The sequence below is a fragment of the Calypte anna genome, chromosome 20, assembly GCF_003957555.1.
Source record: "Calypte anna isolate BGI_N300 chromosome 20, bCalAnn1_v1.p, whole genome shotgun sequence".
Lineage (NCBI taxonomy): Eukaryota > Metazoa > Chordata > Aves > Apodiformes > Trochilidae > Calypte > Calypte anna.
In genome coordinates this window covers 1,172,785-1,195,790 of record NC_044265.1, presented here as the reverse complement: position 1 = coordinate 1,195,790, position 23,006 = coordinate 1,172,785, and the positions used below count along the sequence as shown (strand labels likewise).

At 47.7% G+C, this 23,006-nt stretch overlaps 1 protein-coding gene across 3 annotated transcripts; it reads right to left on the bottom strand.

Moving 5' to 3' along the window:
- Positions 1–126: 126 nt before the first annotated feature.
- On the bottom strand, positions 127–21,697 carry PIGU (phosphatidylinositol glycan anchor biosynthesis class U). Of its 3 annotated transcripts, XM_030463275.1 has the most exons (12): positions 21,507–21,697; positions 19,847–19,911; positions 18,026–18,085; positions 17,383–17,445; positions 15,843–15,952; positions 14,161–14,261; positions 12,272–12,369; positions 10,051–10,205; positions 9,417–9,560; positions 7,741–7,865; positions 5,814–5,956; positions 127–1,672 (listed from the first exon to the last, which is right to left on the bottom strand). In XM_030463275.1, exons 1-12 carry the CDS (start codon positions 21,634–21,636, stop codon positions 1,559–1,561), a joined length of 1,308 nt encoding a protein of 435 aa, XP_030319135.1. In that variant the 5' UTR covers positions 21,637–21,697; the 3' UTR covers positions 127–1,558. The 3 variants fall into 3 exon arrangements, with proteins under 3 accessions (XP_030319135.1, XP_030319136.1, XP_030319137.1); XM_030463276.1 differs by lacking the exon at positions 18,026–18,085 and having other exon boundaries at positions 197–1,672; XM_030463277.1 differs by lacking the exons at positions 17,383–17,445; positions 18,026–18,085 and having other exon boundaries at positions 197–1,672.
- Between the last annotated feature and the right edge of the window lie 1,309 nt (positions 21,698–23,006).

Below are 23,006 nucleotides of genomic sequence, written 5' to 3'. Positions count from 1 at the left end.
CACCCCAATCCCTCCTTTGCTTTTGAGTCCCCTCAAGACCCCTCTTCCTCTCGGTGCCTCTCAGAGTTCCCCCTCACCCTCGGTCCCCCCGTTCTCCCCCCTTTCCCACACACAGATCACATAAGAGGTGTTTAAAACTCCCGGTTTATTTCGCTCCCGGCCATGCCCCGCAGCCCCGAGCGGTCCCGCCTCGGTGCCCACCCCCGGCCCGGGAGCTGGGCTGGGCTGAACCACCCCCCCAAAGCGCTAAGAGCAGTGCAGTAAGGCAAACGTAAAGTTTTAATTGTCCAAAAAAAAAAATAAGAAAGAGCTGTTTACACAACTGCCTGGGCACCTCGGGCTCTGTCGCCCTGAACACTGTGCAGTTGAGTTTCGGTGTTGTGATAGTCCTAGCTCTTCGGAGTTTTCCTGGGAAATGAAGCCAGGCTAGTGGCTTTGCCAACGTGGGTGACATCGGTGGGGTCAGCAGCAGCTGGGAAGGGAGCAGGGCTGAGCAGAGAGGGGAGCAGTGAGCCCAGGAAGAGCCCCCGGGTACCAGAGGGCACTGTCCCAGTGTGGAGCAGCTGGGGAGCAACTGGAACCCAACAACTCCACAACAGCAGCAGTTGAAGTTTCATCTGGATTGAGCCTGAGGCCTTCAAGGGGAGATGCTGACACCTCCTGGTCCCTAGCCCAGGCAGTCATCTTGCTCCTTCCACACCCAGGCTGCTGCCCCAAGCAATCCCAAGGGTACAGTCTGAGCCCAGGCTTTGTTACCCTACAGACACAAGGAGCAGTGGGAATCTATCTCCACAGCAATGTTCCTTCTTCTGAGACCCTGTAATACCTCTGTGCAGCTTCTGACATGGAAGTGTCTGTGTTGCTTCAGTGGGACACAGCAGTTCACCAGTACCACCAGCTCCTGCTTTCATCCCAGTTCCAGTTATTACTGTTTCAGCTCCAAGACTATTACCAGTGGCAGCAGCTTCAACTGCCCTTCTTGGTCACCATTTGTTTCACAAGCACCCACTGTGCCTGAGCACACTGATTCTTTTCAGATCCTTAACAGCAGAACCATGAAATGGCACCTGCACCCCGGGCTCAGGCACCAGGCACCCAGAGACTGCCTTGTGCCAAGCAGGACCATGCCTGGGCAAAGCAGTGAAGGGGCAAATTCCAGAAGCAGCAAACATCTCCAAGCAGAAGTGACAGTAAAGAGTTTATGGTCTGAGCTCATTCTGGGCCAGAGATTCAGCCCTGCTTTTAGCTCAAACCCTTTTTCCAGTTCCTACTGGACTGCCCAGAGATGATGGCTGAGGTCGCAGTGAAAAGCAGAGCTGAGGGAAGAAGGGAGATGCTCCAGGGGAGGCACTGCAGCTCCTACTGGCTGTTCTTAGTGTCTCTGCACCAACCCCACAGCTCAGTAGGGTATTCCCAGAAGAACCTCAGCCCTTTCTTGCAGTAGGTACCATTTCCAAAGTCGGATCTCATTCAGGGAATCTTCCTCACCCACCCCACACACCAAGCTTTGCACATTCCTTTGAGTGGTCCATGTCCCAGAGAATGGGGAGCACAATCCTTATTTCAAAACAAGCATGGGCTCTGTCCCATCCTGCCTTGTCAAATGCAGTCCATGGGTGAGGTAGTACTCCCGCCGGAGGAAGGCGTAGAAATAATCCGAGATGAGCAGGATCTGCAGAAGTGAGATGTTCAGACAGATCAGTGGGGCTTCAGAAAGAGGAATAAAAGGGGATGTGCTTGTGAGGGACCCTGAAGGGATTCACGAGGTTCTTAGGCTGCTCCTCACGCTTTGCACGAGGAAATGCTGTGCTCCTCTGATGCTGCTTCTCCACTGCCTTGCAGCACTAAGCCAAGGGAGTCCTAAACCAATGGATTTTTTGCACTCCTGGTTGTGTTCTCACAGACACCTCTGCTAAGGAGACAGTAGCTCCACACACTGGCCAAAACACAGCTTAAGACCATCTTAGCCTCACCCACAGGACTCCGTCCATGCCAAGAGCTGTCATGCAGCTCAATCCAAATGCTGAAAGCCTCCTGACTGCTATGAACCACTTCTCAATTGTGATGAACTTTTCTCAACTGCTGATTCTACTGAGAGGGTAAGAAGCTTGCAGGCAGCAGAAGGAATCCCACAGCTCTCCAGATCAACCTTAGCAAACAGAAGCTTTAGTCGTTTACCAAAATAATAACTTACCAGGCAGAGAGGTGAAGAGCTGAAATGCCAAGGCTGTAACCTCACAGCACAATAATGCCCAGGAGCTGAAAGAATTTCTTCCCCCCAGCACTTTTGCATCTCCTTCCTGCCCTGTGCTGTTGTGCTCCCTGAATGGAGCTGGACACCCCCAGATGCTTCCCTGACCCTGCAGGTAGGAGCCTCAGCAGTGCCATGGCTTGTGTAGCCTCTGGTAGTGTCACCCTTCCCCAGGAACACTGAGCTCCCCCTGGGAACAGCATCCTGTAACCACACTGGAAACCCTGTTCAGTGCCAGACCAAGCTAGTAGTCATTGTCCTCATGTCCAGGTGCTACTTGAAGAGTTTTCCCCACTGTGGGGTCATCCATGTCCCTGGGGAATCCACCCCAGGGAGAGACCAGGGATGGCAGGAGGGAGAGCTGGGCTGCCAACCAGAGCCCACCTGGGTAACTCAAACACAGCTGCTGTGGAAAGGGCTCAGGAGCAGGACAAGAGGATATGGAGAACTGGGGAAAAGAGAAACAGGCTGCAGACTGCTGAGGTCAGAGGAGAAAGTATAAAGGAGAACAGAGAGAGAAGGGCAGAGGTTCCCAGGCAGAGTGCAGCCACACTTGGGCTGTCTGCTCACCCTGCTGAGCTCTGTGTCTAAACTGACTTGTGAATCAACATGGCTGGAAAAAAACCTGCTCTGCAGATGTCCTAATGGAAAAGAAAGATGTGAGCTTAGTGGGCAAGAGGGCCAATTCTTCCTCACAATGTAAGCAGAAAGCAAATTTTTGCTTTGTCCGTACAAGACTTTGCAGGACCTGCTCTGACTTTTCTCTGGTAATAAAATCCTCTTAGAATACCAACACCTGTCATCAGAAATTAGTTTAACTGTTTCTTCCATTCCACAGCAAGAGATGTGGTTCAAGAGTTAACAAACCTGTCCCCATTTCCTCTAAGTGCTTCCCAGTGGTATTTCCACACTCCCTCTCACCCCACTCACTGCCTGGAGCCTCTTTCTGCTTTTACAGAACAGGAGTTTGTCTCCTGTTATCAAGGGGGTAGGAGAGCCCAAGCAGGTGATTTTCAGCCCCTGGCAAACCTGTTCCTCAAGTTTTAGGAGAAGCAGACAAAGGTAAATAGCTGAGGTATATCTGAAATAAAGGCAACTTCAACATGAAATGAACATTCTGCTCATCCACATGTGAAACTGCTGAGGCTTAGGGACATCAGAAATAGCAGAGAGGAAAGACTTTAAAAACATTCTACAAACTGTACATTGGATCCCACCCTTCAAAGCTGCTGAGCTCTGTCTTCCCTGTGGCTAGTGAGCCATGTCCACACAATGGCCTTGACAGAGGCAGAGAGAGCAAGCCCTGGTGTGACTGGGACCCTGCCCGTGCCCACCTCCCCACCTTTCAGTGAGGTAAAATGCTCAGAAAAATTGGTGCCATATCCCTGAGTATGGGCAGTTATCTAGGAATCATATTTAATCAGAGTTGGAAGGGACCTCTAGAGATCATCCAGTCCAGCTCTCCCACCAAAGCAGGATCACCTGGAGCACATTACCCAGGACTGCATCCAAGAGGGGTTTGAATATCTCCAGAGAAGGGGACTCCACAACCTCCCTGGGCAGCCTGTGCCAGTGCCTTGGCACCCTCACAGTAAAGAAGTTCTTCCTCCTGTTTCTGTGGAACTTCCTATGTCCCAGCTTGTGCCCATTGCCCCTCATCCTGTCCCTGGGAACTACTGGGAAGAGTCTGGCTCCATCTTCCTTGCACCCACCCTTTAGACACTTGTAGACATTAACAAGGTCTCCCCTCAGCCTTCTCTTCTCCAAGCTCAGGAGTCTCAGCTTTCTCAGCCTTTCCTCATAGGAGAGATGCTCCAATCCCCCAGTCATCTTTGCCACCCTCCTCTGGACTCTCTCCAGTCACTCCCTGTCCCTCTTGAACTGGGGAGCCCAGCACTGGATGCAGTATTCCAGCTGTGACCTCCCCAGGGCAGAGCAGAGGGGTAGAATGACCTCCCCCCACCTCCTGGCTACACTCTTCTTTCTGCACCCCAGGATTCTCTTGGCCTTCCTGGCAGCAGGGACACACTGCTGGCTCATGGATAAGCACTATCAAGACTCCCAGATCCCTCTCCTCAGCACTACTTTCCAGAATGTCCACCTATACTAACCTATACTGGTGCCTGAGGTTCTTCCCCAGCTGCAGAACCCTACACTTGCTCTGCTGAGCCTCATGAGGTTCCTTCCCCAGCTTTCCAGCCTGTTCAGATGATGCTGGGTGGCAGCACAGCCCTCTGGAATGTCATCCACCCCTCCCAGTTTTGTATCATCAGCAAACTTGCTGAGGACACACTTTGTCCTCTCATCTAGGTCACTGATGAACAAGTTGAACAAGACCAGACTGAGTATTGAGCCCTGGGGACACTGCTGGTTCCAGGCCTCCAATTCAACCCTGCTCCATTGATTTCCTGTTGTTTGGCTCCACTGTTGCTGCCCCATGGTCTTTTTAATCTCTCCTCTTAACTCACCTTCTCCATTCACGTGCTCTTACAGAGATGCTTTTCCTCTGCTATCAAGCAATGGATAAGCTGTAGCTCAAATCCTACAAGACCTCTGTCCCATTACAGAATCACAGAATCATCCAGGTTGGAAGGGACCTCAGAGATCATCAAGTCCAACCCTTGATCCACTCCCCCCGTGGTTCCCAGCCCATGGCACTCAGTGCCACATCCAGGCTCTGCTTAAAAACCTCAGGGATGGAGAATCCACCCCTCTCCCTGGGCAGCCCATTCCAATGCCTGATCACCCTCTCTGCAAAGGATTTCTTCCTAATATCCAACCTAAACCTCCCCTGGCACAACTTGAGACCCTGCCCTCTTGTCTTGCTGAGAGTTGCCTGGGAAAAGAGCCCAACCCCCCCCTGGCTCCAACCTCCTTTCAGGGAGTTGGAGAGAGTGATGAGGTCTCCCCTGAGCCTCCTCTTCTCCAGCCTCAACACCCCCAGCTCCCTCAGCCCTTCCTCACAGCAATTCTGCTGGATCCCTTCACAGCCTCCTTGCTCTTCTCTGGACCTGCTCCAGCACCTCAACCTCCTTCCTGAGCTGAGGGGCCCAGAACTGGACACAGGACTCAAGCTGTGGCCTCACCAGCGCTGAGCACAGGGGCAGAATCCCTTCCCTGGACCTGCTGGCCACGCTGTTCCTGAGCCAGGCCAGGATGCCATTGGCCTTCTTGGCCACCTGGGCACACTGCTGGCTCCTGTTCAGCTTCTGGCAATCCAGACTCCCAGGTCCCTTTCTGCCACTCTGTGCCCAGCCTGGAGCTCCCCATGGGGTTGTTGTGGCCAAAGTGCAGGACCCGGCACTTGGAATGTTGAACCTCATCCCGTTGGTATCAGCCCAACTCTCCAGTCTGTCCAGGTCCCTCTGCAGAAGCACAGGAGTGGGCCAGAAGGTGAGGACCAGGCAGGTCCTGGCTACAGCAAGGAGAGGCAGGAAGCTGCAATGCAGGGCTGCACCAGCTGCAATGAGCCAGACACAGCTGCAGGAATCCCTGCTGCTGAGAGGACACCTGAAGCAGTGACCTCCTCACCCTGCAGCCTTTTTGGCTTCACTCTACTAACCTGCCCTATGTTGAAAGTCAGCGTGATGGCATAATAAAAATTGGAGTTGGCACTTCCTGCATAAATCCACAGATGCCAGAGGACGGGGAAGAGGAGGGAGCAGACAATGAGCACACACGACAGGATGAAGATGTTCCGAAGGACTGCAAAAGAAAACCAAGCTGTTAAAATGATGCATTATTGAGCAGCCATGTTCATGCAACCAGCAACGGCTTTTGGGGTGTGTGCAGCAGAGCAGAGGCACTTGCCAACATGTAGTTCTCTCCAATAATCTTTCACAGTTTACTTTAATAATTTCCTGGCTAGTGTTTGTAAGAAATCCACTATACTTCCCTTTAAAATAAATATTTCTTCCTTTGTTTGGGTGTAAAATACTCATTTGTAGCAATCCTGCTTCCAAACACTCTTCTTCAGAGGACTTTGGCTTTGTCTACACTACAGTAAGAAGCAGCTTGGAGAGGGCCTTTCCACCCACATCACACTTCAGGGAGCAGAGCACACTTTCCTAGCCTTGTCAAGCTGACAGCAAAGGAAAATACCACACCCGTGGGCCATAGGAAAACAGAAACCTTCTCAGGAGGTGGTAAGGAAATGAAACCACCAAAAAAGGAGGAAATTCATATAGGCTAAAGCTGTTTAGATAAACATTTGACTTTGGGAGGTGCAATTATGGCCAGAATCCATTAATCTGGGTGAGTATGTGTCTGGTGGACAAAAACCAAGCACAGCTTTGTCTAAAAGAACGAGGAACTACTAGGACAGAAGAGATTTGTGTTGCCTGTGAGCTACTTATGCCTGTCCTTGGGCAGCAGTGCTATAGTTCATCCTGCACTTGTGTTGCTGTGCTTGGCTGTAGCTCAGCCAATGTCTCTGAGGGCAACTGAAAAACTCTGGAACATTCTGCAGCTGCAGGAGCTTCCTGACATTTGAAAAGCCCTGTCACATCCACACACCCATCTCTTTAAACTTCATGTTCAGTAGCTCTATTTACTCACTGTAGGGCAGCAGCACGTGGCAGATGACCCTTCCACTGGTCACAGTTCTCTTATCTGCACTTGACCTGTGCTGAATCAGGATTTCTCAGAAGTGCAGCAGCTGCTATGGCTGTGATGTGCTCAGGGATTCCTACTCTGTGCTGACACAGCTGCTTTGGCCTCAGCTTCCCTTAGTCTGAAACTAACAGAGCAGATGGTCTCCAAGTGGCTGGACTCCTGATTCTGTCTCCTAACACCAGGCAAGCCTGAAGTCCACAAACATACTTGGCCTGGGCTAGAGAAGACTGAAGGAAAAGCCCTGGACAATCTGGCAGGGTTGGTCAAAGCTGAAACACCAAGAAAAACCCAGCACTACCAAACAAGCTACAGCTTGCAGAATCTCCCCAGGGCAGCAGGTTATAGAGACTTCAAAAATCATCAGGAAGCTCTCAGGTGATATCAAGAGCTGAAGAAGTTCTTTATGAAGCATTTAAGAAAAACTGGACAATTAACTTAGAGTTAATTCAGTTAGTTTAAGCAAACAAAGATGCAAAACAAAGAACCACTGCAAGGTGTAGGATTTTAAGGCTTAGGGACTCACCAATTGCAGGAGCAATACTCAAATTACACAGCCTGAACTGGGAGGATTTGAAGGATGGATGAACTTTAAATAAGCCCCATCCCTTGTGCAGGGCAGTAGAAATTTCTTACAAAAAGGTTATCTTCAGAACAACTTGGAGAGAAGGGGAAGGTCAGGGACAAGTAAAAATTCCCTCCTCACCCCTAGTGCTAAAGACACATTAGAGACTTTGTCACCAGAAAAACAGAGCCTCCTTCCAGACAAAGAGGCCACAAGAACCTGTGGACAATGGCCTTGTTTGGCTTAGTGGTGACAATACTGGACAGACCCTTTCCCATTCCAGACAGGGAAGAATCAAACACAAAGAACTTACATCTGTAAAGGTGGCTCCAGACTGGAAGGAAGGCCATATACAGTGCAATGTCTCCCACAGTGGGATAGGACTTGAAGATAGAAATGATTGCAATCTGGACAAACATGAAGAACACAGGATGTTCCCTAGGAGGAGAAGACACAAAGAAGACGATCAGAGAATCATAGAATGGTTTGGGTTGGAAGGGACCTTAATGATCATCCTGTTCCAACCCTTCTGCCATGGTCAGGGACACCTCCCACCAGCCCAGGTTGCCCCTAAGCACCATCCAACCTGGCCTTCAACACTTCCAGGGGCAAACCACAGCTTCCTTGGGAAACCTGTTCCAGTGTCTCTAACCTCACAGAAAAGAACTTTTTTCTAATCCCTAACCTAAATCTCCCCTCTCCAAGTTCTAACCCATTCCCCTTGTCCTCTCCCTACCCCCCCGTGTCCAAAGCCCTCCCCCAGCTTTCTTGGAGCCCCTTCAGATATTGGAAGGTTGTTCTGAGCTCACCTGGGAGCCTCCTCTTCTCCAGGCTGAACAACCCCAGTCCCTCAGCCTGGCTTCCCAGGGAGGTGCTCAGCCCTCTGAGCATTTGAGTGGCTCTGCTCTGGACACCTTCCAGGAGCTCTGTGTCCTTCTGCTGTTGGGGGCACCAGAACTGGACACAGAGCTCCAGGTAGGGTCTCACAAGGGCAGAGCAGAGGGAGAGAATCACCTCCCTTGACCTGCTGGCCATGCTTCTTTTGGTACAGCTCAAGACACAGTTGGCTTTCTGGGCTGCACTGGAAGCTCACGTTGAGCTTCTTGTTCACCATCCCCCCCCCAAGCCCTTCTCCTCAGGGCTGCCCTCCATCCATTCTCCTCTCAACCTCTATTGGTCCATGGGATTGCCTCAACCCAGGTGTAGAACCTTGCACTTGGCCTTGTTGAACTTCATGCAGTTCTCTATGAACTGGAAACAAGGGCACAGATGTAGAGTGGGACATGCTCAAAGGCCTCTTGTACCCCTGCTCTCTCCAACAAGTCTCTGAGTGCTGGATGGGACAGACTGAGCTGCAGAGCATCAGGGGAAGGGGCTGCACATCTCCACATCCCACAGACACTTTGTGCCTCAACTCAACATATGTTTGTAGATGTGGTCATCAAACTGCTCTATCCCAGCTCTGTCTTACTGAAGAAAAAGCAATCAGCACCTCAGCTCTGAAGGTTACTTGGAAAAGCCCAGAGTTATCCCTCTGGTGTGTCATGCTGTCTGTATCCATCCCAAGGACACAGGAAAAACCCACTGAGAATCCAGGTACACTAATGGGTGTTTTTATCAGAAAGAAGGGGAACATTTTCACAGCAGTGTGCTAGGAATGTGCCCAAACTTTCACTTTTTCCCCTGACAACAATAACTTGAAGGTGTGGCCAGAAGTTCTTGCTTTCTGACTACACTGGCTGATGCTGTCAGGGAGCAGGCACCTCCATAGCCTAAATTTCTGCACTCTCTTTTGATGCTTGTAACAAATCTGTTGTGTAGCAGAGCCCACCTCACTCCATCTAAGAGGAATAAAGATGTGAAACTCTGGGAAATGAAGAAGATAGACCCTGCTTAAAAACATTCATCTTTTTCAGACACTTGTCACCAGGTTTACAAACTTCCACCAGACAATTCAGCATTAAAAAAATAGCATAAAAAGATACTTACTTCAGCTTTATAGCCAAGGGAATGGTGTAGAAGAAAACATTGATTTGAAACACACAAACGAAGAAAAGACTGAAGTGTTCAAACATCTCTGCAAAGAAGTACCAGAAAAGGCCAATATTGGGTGTCAGGTCCGGAACAGAGAGGCTGAAATTGGACAAGAAAAGTCAAGGCAACATTTTGAAATGGTTGTTCCTACACTGCTGTGCCCCTGTTACATTAAGAAATCTTTGTGTGCTACTGGATGGAGAACCTGCAGTTTAAATTTGTGGAAGGGAAACCAAATGGGTAAAAACTTGGAAAAAAAGGGATTAATCTTTCCCTGTGCCTCCAGCAGGATTTAAACTGTTCCCAAGCAGAAGCAAACTTTTCACAACCATGGTGGCTCAAGGATCAAATCAATTTCCAATCAACTCAGTGGAAAACATGTCCTGTCTTCTCCCATTCCAGTTGTTGCTTAATTAACAGCAGTTGGCTAATGCCTGCTCTCCTCCACACACTCTTTTCTTGCATTGCCTGTAAAATCACAGATCACACACTCCTCAGCACAGAGAGTGGGGCTGCTGCGTGTGATGTGCAAGAAACAACACGGGGTGTGGGGGGTAGAGAGAAAACCAGTAAGAAAGCTTCTACTTACATAAAGCCATAAACAGATGGGATGAAATCCCAGGAGTTGAGGAGGAAGAAGGAGAGGCAGATGATCACCACCAGGCTGCACAGGTACAGGGATGCATACTGCATGCTGTAGAGCCAGAAGCTTTTACTTTTCAGTTTTATTGGTATGAACTGACGCTGAAAATGAGAAAGAAGCAGACAGATTTTCCTCATCAGGTGGAAAGCCACAAGAAAGCCTGAGTGTTCAGAACATTTGAAATCAATGAAACAAAACATCAGACACTGGCACTATGGCACTGGAAGGAGCATCTTCCAAGCAGTTTCCTTGGTGCTCTTCCCTCTGGCCAATTAAGACATGGACATGGCACATATTGATTGCCAGAGCTGTGCTTGAAAACACAGCAGCTAAGCTGGTCCTTGTGCTTCTCCTGAGCCCAGTCACATGCACTTAGTGCAAGATCCACACACACCTGATGGCTACAGTGGTAGCTCAGGTGATGGCCACACTGCACTGCTCACCACAGCAACCAGGTGAGCAAGAGCCCTGCTCCACCACCCAGCCCCCTGTGATGGCAGGGCCCCACCACATGGGCTGGCACTCTGAGCTCTGAAAGGATGTCCAGTGGGTTCCTAAGCACAGAAGAGCCCCTCTAAAAGGCTGCATCCTCAGAAAGGGACAACTGCTGCAGTCCTGCCACTGCCACGTGTCCTGATGTATCAACCACAAGCCCTTGTCACCTAACATGGCATGGGGATCTCACTCCAAGGTGTCCCCTGGCTGCATTTGGAAAGACACACAGTGCATAGACACAATGGCAAAAACCTTTGCAAATTGCTCAGAGTTCTGCAGCTCTGGAGCTTTTCCATTTGGTACCAGAGTTTACAGTGGCCAGAGATGTGCTGAGAGCCAGCTCCAGCTGATGGGGACTCCGGGTAAAGCATGTTCTGCTTTCCCAGTCAGAATGTGTCTAACACCACTTGGTGAAGTAATGTCAGCAAGCTTGCCAGGGACTTTTGCCAGGACATACTAGAAAGTACTGGAGAAAAGCTATTTCATTCTGTACAAAGAATGCAGGAAAAGTTCATTTACAAATCCGGAGAAAAGAAGACACACTAGCATGATCTTCTGTCAGAGCTGCAAACTAGGCTTTTGCATATCAAAGAAGTTGTTGCTTGTGAACAGTGCTTGTACTTCTCTGCCCTTAAAAGAGAACAAAGGAGACCAAAATACAAAATATAAAGTAAATGCTCCTAAAAATTACTAAAATGAAAAAACAACACTGATTCTGCAGAAGTTCTTGTCTTTCAAAGAGTAGTAATAGTGAAAAACATGAGACATTAATGTCAGATAGTCAGGGAAAACGAAGTGATTCTTGACTCTCTTTTGAAGCTCAGAGATTTGAGAATAGGCTGTAGTGAACCTGCAGGTCATTAGCACTAAAAATCATGAGGAAGCCACCAAGAAAGGCTGGTGAAACACCCCACAGCAGGACTTTCTGAATGGCAAAAATAATAAAAATTATCACTAAGTGATGTGTGCCCTGGGAGAAGAGTCCTCTGGCAGTGGTCATAGCCTTGCCTTGCTGCCACATCAGAGTGAGACCAGCAAATGATCAGTTTTCATTTAATGTAACATAATCTGGACTCTTAGTTAAGTCATTGAGAACAAAATCAGCACAAGAAGTGAGAGAGAGATGAGGGGAAGTGTGCAGGCAAGCACAACAAGGATCTGCTCCCTGGAACAGAGGTGTCTGAGCTCTGAGCCCTGTCCCTACCCACAGAAGTTCTGCCAGGAGCAGCCTCTGTCTGCTGAGGCACTGGGTACCTGGGGTTCAGGTGCCCTTTTCCTGGGGAGGAAGAGAGGCCAAGGGCAACCTGTGCCTGTCACAAACACATACCTTTTGCTGTTTAAACTCCAGCATTTCTGAATTTGAGTGATTCAAACATGCAGCTCCTCATTCCAACACAGCTCAGGGACTCATGGCAGAGTAAAGGAAACTGTCCAGGTTTAATATCCTTGTTACTGTTCACATGACATTGACGTGGGGCAAGTTAACCACCAGCCAGTTCTGTAGAGCAGACTTTCTGCTCATCCCTCTGTACAACCCCAGTAAGGCCTCAAACTTCCCAGGGCCTGAGGAGTGTCACTTCTTCTGAAACTCAGGACTTGCCCAGCTGCCCTTTCAATAACTAAGGACTGTCCCTGCACAGCCACCAGAAGAACACAGTTAGGAATCACCTACCTGTAGAAGGTAAAGCAGTGCTGGAGCAAACAATGTGAGAGGGTAGAGTGACTGGTATGTTGCCAAGGCCAGGAACACAGCACTGAGGAAGGCACTACCTGCAAAGGAAAAGAAAAAATCATTTGTAAGGAACATTCAATTTCAACAGCCTTGCAGACTAGAAATCCAAATGGGAAGAAATGCACAACCCTCTGCAAGGGCTTCACATTAAAGGTATTTTTAGCAGAATGTGTCTTTTCCCATAAGAAAGATCAGAGGGTGGTTCCTAGCTCCTCATTCACATACAGAGGTCATGGAATTCAGTCTGTACCCAGCCCATGCTGACTGCTGTTTATGCATGGAAATGCATTTGCTTCAGACACAGTCACATGAAACAGCTCTTAACTCATACTGGACGTGCTGGATAACCTCAGCACCAGCAAACCTCTCCAAAGGACCAAGTACAAGTCTGAGGGAATGAAGTGGCACGAGCCTGGATTTACAGATACCAAAAAGTGAAAGAAAAGGATTAGAACAGCTTTTCTGGGTGGTCTTAGTGAGGAAGCTTTGTTTGGCTGTCTCAGGTTGAGCTAAGTGCTGAGTACTCACATTGCCCAACTACCAGAAATTGAGTCCAAAAGGTCCCAGGTTAAACAATAAAAACACAAGCACCCAGTGCAGTACCCTGGTTGCAGCTTTCAGTCTTATGGCACTTGATGAAAATCATCTGTACAAATACAGCTTGGGCAGCAGGAATCCTGACTCAAACACTTGCTAAGCTTCTCTCTGCTTCCCCCTTGTGAAAGAGAAATTAAAGGGTTAGCTGGTGATGAGCTTCTCCATTCTTCAGCTACACTCTCCTGCACAGGAACCTCCCAGTCCTCTCTTTTGAGTGCTCAGTTCTGCACAGATCTGAAGAATTTGTGCTCAGAATCTGAGATCCTCTTTTCCCACTTAAAATCCTAGAGGCTGCCACACACCCAAGCAGGGAGGACACAGAGGGGCAGCCACTCTAGTTTTATCTGTTTCACTCTAGTCTTACACTATCAGTGAACAGTTAAAAATCAGATTAACTAACTGGACCCCATCTGTTTATTTTTGCAAGTGCTTTTAAATCAATACCCCTCCTGCCTCAAATTATTCAATAACTGGAGGAAAACTTTCTTTTAGAAACACTAATAGAACCAGGCTCTTCACAATAGTTGGGGCTGGGCACTGCTGGAGAAAAGAAATCAGACTGACCTTCCTTCCAATCCAGCAGAGAACTCCTAAAACTTATCTGATCAGCACAAATCACACGTGCCAAAGACTTTAGAATTGGGGAGCCATAAGAGAAAACCTGACATTACACACAAAATTAATGAAACAGTTATTCTGTCATTATCTACAACTGTGCCAGGATGAGTCTCTGGTCACTGCTTCTGCCAAGGTTACAACTCTGACTGAAACCCAAACCACAGCTGCAGGCAACCTTTGTTTTTGATTAAAAGTTCAAAGATACACTGAGAAAATAAATTGTCAGTAACATTTTAAGTGCATATTCATGTACAAAAGAAAGAGCAGTAGAGCATTGTGTCCTCCTACACTAAGACATGCATTTCTTCTTCTTCTACAGAAAATTATTCAAGGCCACTCAGGAAGAGGACTCAGTTTTTAGAGTCTGAACTCCTGGGTATGCTGAGCTGGAAGTAAGCTTCAACTTGACTAGAAAGTCTCTCAAACTCTTGTGATTTCAGGTAGAACTCTGAGCTTGCTCCAGTCCCTGCTTCTGATGATCTTTGCAGAGCTTTCTGAGATCTTTCTGATATTTTTGCAGCAATTGTATTTATAAAGTTCCACCTTGATTTAATTTCTGATCACTTTCTAATCGTTATAGGACATAAAGGATTGTTTTTAGTTCACTGTGTTACCTTTTATTGTAGCTAAAATGAAGAATGCAATGACAGTGTTGTTGATGGCACAGGTGGACTTTGCCACACAAGACATCACAGTGTAGGGGTTTAACAGATAGCTGAAAAAGAGCAAAGCTTGAGTTACATTCAAAGCAGAGAGCATCTAATTAAACAGACATTCAGAGGAAAAATAGGTGCAATTGGCCATTTTTGGGTTGTTTAATTTACGTTTGATGGGTTTCTCTTATCATCAAAGTCATTCAGCTTTAGTTTGGAGCAAAAACCAGATCCCTGGACTGACCCTTGGAGCCAGTGGTCACCAGGAGCACAATGGAGAAAAGGAGATGGTCAGGAAGGTGTCTAAAACACAAGTTTTGTCCTAGAAACTGACTATGAAAAATGTTCCTTGCTTTGCAGGAACACTGCATTTATTCAGTCAGATCCAGGATCCTTGGGTCCAAATTAAACTGTTTTGCTACTCACATCCACAGGCTCTGAGCAAGGAATATAAATAAGAAGACAGCAAGATGGAAAAAAAAATCCTGAGACATCAGTGGAGTTTCCCCCAACCCAAATTCACTTCCTCACTCCTGCTACAGCACCATTTATGTTCACCACAATGTCATCTGAGCACAAAACCTGCCAGCTATGAAAATCTGGCCTATTTTAATGGCAATTATGGAAAGAGAACAAATTCTGGACTCTTTTACCTTCAGTTAGCCAGCTCTTTTTGGAGATGACAATTACAATAACCTCAAAAGTACAGAAAAACCATTTGAGGGATTACCAGCACAATAATCAAGATAATGTATTGATCAGCCTTGCTAACAACTAAATCAGTCATCAGAGTGAGTGGACAAGACTGATGATTTGCTAATTATCTCTTTACATAAACATTTTTATTACTTCTCCAAGTCTCAGTCTGACTTTTTTCTGTGTTTCCAGAGAATTAAGCTCCAACAGAACAGGTACAACTTCATGTCTCCCTGCTGAGGTCATGTGCAACAATGGTAAACACAAAACAGCCTTCAGTTTACAGGCTCTACTTTTCACCACTTTATAAAATTCATATAAAAATAAGTAAAAATAACAACTTATCTAATGGAAAACTACCTTTGACACAGAATAATTCAGATAATAATTTGTTCACATATAAAATTCTTGGGCATCAAGTACTTTGCTTGTATATTATTTATTTTAACTGAGCCTTCTAAAATGAAAAAAAAGGAATGTTTAGTTTTACCTCAAGACATGATGCTATTAAGATGATAACCTAAAACCATAATTGAATTATTTAAACACTTCTGGGATATTGAAGATGTGATGTTCACCATTTGTGAACATTTTGTTCAAGTGCTCAAAAATTCTCCTAATTTTTCAGAAAAAAGACCTGAACCATCACATCAGTTTTGATGACATTAGGTTACAGGCAAAATAAATGATAATGTGATCTGTGCAGACACAACATTCTTGCTACAAAATTAAGAGCCTTACAGGGCTTGAGTGATTTTGGGAAAATATCTGCTTTTCACTTTCAAACTGAATATTCAAGCACTGGGGGGGAGGTTTGTGTACAACAGGAAAAGGAGAATTTCTGGAGAAAAAAGAACAACTCCAACAAATGCTGAAGCCCTAAATCAGACAACAAACACCCAAAGGGAGATGAGGAGTCAAAGCAGCCTAAAAGAAGCAATACTTACAACAGTGCTACCTTGAGGGGGATATAGTGCATTTCCATGGGTGTCCTGATGAGTTCAGCCACATCTGGTGCATATTTATCCAGCTCTATCAGGAGCTTTTGCTTTTTGAACTGAAAAAGGAGGAATGACCACAGACTGTCAGGTGAGGAAAGTAAATCTTTCTTATTCTTCAGGATTCCTGTTACTGTGGAACACATATGAGCCCCAGTTGGGAACCAAAGCTCATGTTATGTGAGGTGCTGTACAGACAGAACAAAAATCCCCTTTCTTCCCATATACACTGAAGTGGAAGTAAGGGGAAAGCAGAGAATCTCAGCTCATTTGACTCTCCCTAGCTGTGTCAAGCTCTTGACACAGTTGACAGTGAATTCCCCACACTAGAGGGTAGTATTTTCAGGGTTCCTAAAGCCTCTCTGGATCTCTGAGGAAAAGCTGACTTCATAAACTCACTGCTCAACACACCAGGCCTTGAGAAACCAAGTCATAGAAGCAGGGAGTCTTTGTTATTTTGAAGATGGAGCTCCTCTATGCCAAATCTCCTTCAGGGACCCAAAATCTCTCTCTAGATCCTCTCATAGAATCTTCTTCTATGATATTTTCTACAGAGTCCTAAGAGAAACCTGAATCAAGAAACTCCTCAACATGGTCAGGTTGAAAGAGAGAAGTTTGCAATAAATTCTCAACAAGCAAAGTAACTCACAGGCAGGATTTTTACACATCTGCAGTTCTATCATGAGTTTTTTCTTCAACCTCCAGTCAGAGAACAAAGAAAAAGAAGATGATCTGGATGGGAGACCACACAGAAGATGCAGCCTCCCTGCTCATGCAGGTGCTGAACCACTGCCACCAAATACACATAATTTGTAAGTATCAAGTTATACTTTATGTTAGAATTTGATCTTGATTACTAGAATAATTTGTCACCTCAGCATCCTTGGAATGCTTTATTCCTTGCTTTACACATTTCCAGTCTGTGTATTAAGTCATTCTGTGTGCAAACACAAACCACATTCAAGGTAAAACACTCCAGTCTCGTCTTCCCAAGTGCAGAAAGATTGTAGCAGGAGCAGAGGCAAGAAAAGGGAGTGCTCAAGTCTTGCCAAATCCATAGTCCAGTAATGAAACTCTGCATATTGCAAACTTCCACACAACTACAGGTAGATTTTCAGTGCACAATCTAGGAGTACACATTCTATACTCTCACATTTCCTTCTGTGCACTGTGGCCCTGGACTTATCTGCATTTCACTGGCTACTGCATTCTCACAGATTTCTCAGATTCTTTATACTCCTTTCAGACTTTCAGAGCCTCCACCAGGTGATCACCATTCCAGTGCAGTGTGGCAGCTACTAACATGAATTTGTTTCATATTGTAATACTTAAACACTGCCCAAGTTTCATGATCAGCCAGATGTGATCAGATTTACTGCAACAAGGACTGGCTGGTGACACTGCATGCTCTGGCATGTGGGTTTTTTTGGTACAAGATAATTATCCTGGCTGGGAGCAGAGGATCAGTAACACTCACAAGTCAGCTTACCACAACTTTGTTGAAGTCCTGAATGGCCAAGTAAAGGGCAACAGCAGTTAGTACATCAGTTATCTAAAAAAAAGCAAAGCACAGACAGGCTGACTGCAAGCAAAATAAACAAAGGGAGAAAAAGCTATTGGATAGTTCTGCCCTGCTTAGTCCAGACTTTGATCTGACTCAGCTCACAAGAATTAAAAACAAGCTTTACAAACAGCAGATTGCTGATTTATTCACTGTGCTCACACACTGCTGCTTAACCTTGGGGCTGTGTCAAAGATATTGATACTTACAAGACAAGAGAACTGGGAATTAAGGGGAAAGAAACTGTTTGTGGAAAGAAAGATGCAAAGAATACTTTGAGCAGAATCACTGGTTTAATTAGAGCACAGTGCCAGAAACTGCCAATTCCCCTTCCCTTGGTGGTGACACTTATCTAACCAAGAACTCACAAGATTGGATATGTACAGCAGGGTAAAAGCCCCAGTGGGGGTTTGTAGAGGCAAAGCTGCCTTTCTGCTGAAACTGTGAGCTCAGCAGGAACCTGAATTACAGGAGGCTAAAGGTCCCTGATTCTTGGAGGAGTAAAAGGAAAGTCAAACTCAGCACTCCACAGCAGAGGGCTTCTCAGGAGCAGCTTTCCAGGAGCACTTACCATGAACACCAACTCTGCATACTCAATCAGGAAGTGAAAGAGATAGATTATCAGTGGGGTCTAAAAGAGAGCAGAAGGGAAAACCATGTCAAAGGCTGCCCAGATAAAACAACTGGTGATATAATGAGAAAAATGCAGTAGTCCTGTAAGAGACTGGGAATGTCAATTTCCCTTAGCCTTGTCCACATTGGTCTTACTTCAGCAATTAAAGGGATTAATCAAAACCCACTCACTGGTCTTTTTCCTTGAAATGTTCTCAATACACTTTATAAAAGACACCAGCCACTTTGAACATTATATTCTAGTGCAACTTCTCAATCTCACTGGTATAATGGTAAAGTTACAAGAGAAAGCACATCAAGAACAGCCTTAGAAAATATTTTTTTTTCTAGACAATCTGTTTTTCCAGGTTGTTTGGAGGTAATTTCGAAACTATTTCCTAAACAGCTGGTTTCACTGTTGAGCCTGCTTGCTTAGTGGATTTTTTATAAAGCAGAAAGTAGAAAGCATGATAAAATATAAAGCAGTAAGACTACAGAATTATCACACTTACTCCCACGGCTTTTCCCTTCTAGGGTAAGAAGAGCATGTTTCTGTATTACTCCTTTGACAGAAAAGCTTTATCTGGAAGCACTATATTTACATGGTGTAAATTCAGTCTTCACTGTGAAAAAATATGCAGGGAAAAATATTTCACAGTCTAGGAGAAAATGACATTCAAAGAAGGGGAATTTACTAAAGAGAAACAAATTTTCAGAGGTCTAGAAGAATGCAACACTATGTATGAGATTGCCTTCATATCAGTAACACCACTCAAGGGGACAAATAGAATCATAGAATCACAGAATGGGCTGGGTTGGAAGGGACCTCAGAGATCATCAAGTCCAACCCTTGATCCACTCCCCCCGTGGTTCCCAGCCCATGGCACTCAGTGCCACATCCAGGCTCTTTGGAAAGATCTCCAGACACGGAGAATCCACTACTTCCCTGGGCAGCCCATTCCAATGCCTGATCACCCTCTCCAGAAAGAAATTCTTTCTCATCTCCAACCTAAACCTCCCCTGGCACAACTTGAGACCCTGCCCTCTTGTCTTGCTGAGAGTTGCCTGGGAAAAGAGCCCAACCCCCCCCTGGCTCCAACCTCCTTTCAGGGAGTTGGAGAGAGTGATGAGGTCTCCCCTGAGCCTCCTCTTCTCCAGCCTCAACACCCCCAGCTCCCTCAGCCCTTCCTCACAGCAATTCTGCTGGATCCCTTCACAGCCTCCTTGCTCTTCTCTGGACCTGCTCCAGCACCTCAATCTCCTTCCTGAGCTGAGGGGCCCAGAACTGGACACAGGACTCAAGCTGTGGCCTCACCAGTGCTGAGTACAGGGGCAAATACCCACAGGTTAAGTGTTTGGAGTAAGGAGGTGTTTTCAAGATGAGGAATAAATGTACTGTGTACATGTGTTGATGTTAGTATTACTGAAAATGCAGGAATTCAAGATGCTGCTCTCCAGTAAAACTGTGTCAGACTCACAGGGATACAATCCCTCCCAGACAGAACAGCTGGATGTGAACAGAGTATTTTACTTACTACATATTTCCTCTATTTCAGACTCTCCTTATGCAGCAATAAATATTCTGATGTCTATCACCTGCACAGCAACGAGTTACTCTGTTTCCTCACTGTGCTGGCTGGTACAGACTGGCTACTACAGAACTTCAAGTTTTCTGAAGTCTTTAGGACAGGACAGGTCCCCAGCCTTTGCCAGTCTGAGCAGAAACACTGAGAAATGTGTCACTTGATTTTCACATTTAAAATGAAGGGTGCATACCCACCTCATGAAAAATAGCTCCAGAATATGGTGAGACCCCTAAATCCAGCAGGGCTAATCCTTCAACCACTGAAACACACAAAACACCTGCATTAGAACCCTGTAATGGGGGAAAAGTCTCATAATGGTCCCATGCTCATCAGAAGCTCCCATTCAGTTGACATCTGAATGGGTGTCAAAGTCTCACAAAGCCATCAACCAGACAGAACTGATAATTTTCTTCTCCCATCCACATTTCTTCTGTCACTGAAGAACTGACCTAGTTGTGATCTGTTTGTTTCAGTTAAAAATGTTGTAGCTGAAATGTTTTACACTTAACTGTGTGTAACATGTGTGATATTTACTGATTTTAAGTCACCTATTACATGATGCATGTTATCTTCACTGGCCAAATAGTTCTAAGAGGACACGAGGACAAACTTGGACATTATATTAAATTTGGATTTTTAAACTAATTAGATATAGAGAGACCTGAAATGTCTAAAACCACAATAATAAAAAAAAAAAAAGGAGAATTCAACACAGATTACAAGGCAAAGCTAAAAGCTTTATGTATTGCTGAAATGTCCTGAGAATCTGCAGCTTTAGTTCAGATCCTCTGCACTCCTGTAACTACAGCACATCTGCACCCCACTGAGCCCAAAAGTTCCCTGGGGACTGAGCAGGGCACACAGTGTGTCCTGGTTTGGGCAGGTTTCCCTGGTTTGTGGAAGAAGCTCTGGAAATGGGTCCAGTTGTTGCTGGGGAGCTGAGGCAGGAGAGTGCAGTCAGCAGGGCCAGGTTCTTGGTTCGGTGAGGTGCTACAGGAGCAGATTCTGTCCCTGCCACAAAGCTCCTGGCTGGTGACAGCCCAGATTCCAGATGATCCTGATTGTGCTCCTTGCTCTCACACCTCGGAGCTCCAAGGCAGTAGTTAGAAAGCATCCATTGCTGCAAGGAAACTTATAGGAGACCTGTTTTGAAACTAAAAGTGTCCAGTGCAGCACACGGGACCAAACGCATCGATGCTTCTGACCTTTGTTATTCTGTGCCACCGTTTTCCACCCCAAAACAGCAAATCGTTTTACTGCCGTTTTACTACATCATTTTACTAACTAGCTGTTATTTCCCCACAGGGCTGTCTTTAAAGTAAATGAGGATTCCACAGCAGCTCAGACGCTATAGATAGATTTTAATTGTCTTTATTATAGCCCCAGAATATAGATTTGTCTTGATTTAATATATTTAATAATATAGATATTAAGATATTTAATAATATAGATGTTAATATATGTAATAATATAGATTTAATTGTCTTCTTTAGCCCCAGAAGATTATTGGAGTCCCGTTGCTAACCCCGTGTGGGGCAGAGCTCAGCCCGGGCTCGGGGCCGTGCCGGCTCCTCCACCCCGTGAGGCAGCGCCGGGGCTGCTCCCGATGCCCGACGCCCACCCTCGGTGCCTCTGTTCCCCGCCGATCACCACGGTCTCTTCACACCGCTCCACAAGGACCCGGAGCAGCCCCAGCCCCGGGGCCTTGTGGAGAGGGCGCTGCCCCCGCCCAACCGCAGCTGCGCCCCGGGGATCCCCTGCCCCGGGCGGCCGCCGCCCCGAGCCCCTCAGCTCCAGCCCCGCGGGCCTCGGCCCGTTCCGCCGCGCCGGGGGGAGCGGTGCCCCGGGCCTCACCTCGCTTCCAGGCGTTTAGCGGGGACGCCACCTCCACCCGCTCGGAGATGAAGGCGGCGAGGCTGGAGCGGTAGAGCACGGCCCGGACCGTCACGGCCACCAGGATCACCAGCAGCAAGGGAGCCGCCATCCTCGCGCCTGTAGTTCCCGGCCGCCGCCGAGGAACGCGGCGCCAATGCACCGGCCCGCCCGGGGAGACTACATCTCCCAGGAGGCCTTGCGCCGCCGGCTTCCCGGCAGAGCCGGAGAGCTACGGCGAAGGCGATGGAGCAAACTTGGCCGGAACGCGAAGCCGTTAGGCTGCTTTTTTCGGCTCGCCGGGGGAGGGCGGGAGCGGCCGGTCCGGAGAGACCGAACCGGGTGTGGGGTTCGGGGACGTCCGCTCTGCTGGCGCTGCGGGGCGGCTGTCCCGTTGTAAACCCCAGCCTGCAGTCAGCAGTGCTCCCGCCGGGCGGGCAGGGGAGCCGGTCCCTCGGTCCGGTCACAGCTCCCCGCATCCATCCCGCACCACGCTGCTCGTTCCCCCGCCTCTCTGCGGAGCCGTCCCGGGCACACATCCCCGGGGCCTCGGCCTCTCCTCGGAGCCAGAACCGCGGTGTCGGCCCTGCGCCCAATCCTGGCGGGACTGCGCCAAGGGCTTCCTCCTCCTCATCCTCCTCATCCTCCTCCTCCTCATCTGCCGGTCACTCCGCTGCTCTGTCCTGAGGCTCCTCAGGCTCCTCCTGTCCCCTTTCTCCAGGCTGTGGCGGTGCCTCGGGATTGCTCGCCCGGCCCGGTCAGAATCAGCCGAGGTTCTGCGCCCGAGGTTCGGGGCTGCCCAGCTGGAGCAGAGCCCGGCAGGCTGAGCCGGCTGCACGCTCGGAACCGGAGGATCGGTGACTGTGGGCAAGCGCGTGGAAAGTCCCTCGGACTGTGCTTTGTTCTGTCGGGTGTACAGTACCCCTGAGGCCTTTGCCAGCATGTAGCAGCCACCACCCTTTGGGCTCTGGGCAGTTCCATCGTGGTGGTGTTGATGGTGGTGTTGATGGTGATATCAGTGAGTGGTGGTGATGCTGCTGGTGGTGATGGTGATGATGGTGGTGGCAGTGAGTGGTGGTGATGGTGGTGGTGGTGGCGGTGATGGTGATGGTGGCAGTGAGTGGTGGTGGTGATGATCATGATTCTGGTGGTGATGGCAGTGAGTGGTGGTGATGGTGCTGCTGGTGGTGCTGGTGGTGGTGATGGCTCTGTACAGTTTCAGCAGGCTGACTGCAAATTGAGACTGTCAGTGGTGTGGTTTCAGCAGGACCATCAGTCTCTGGACCTTACCAGTTCTTGGGAGACTTCCACAAGCTGCCTCCCCAGCATGTGCTTGCCTGCTGATTTCTGATAACTTTGTTTCCCCACCCACACCCCTAAGTCCCTGTACAGCCCACAGACACAAACACTCACAAAAGCAGCCTTACAACACTTCCTCTGGGCTGGAGATAAAAGGAAGGAAAAATCCTGGTAGAAAAAATG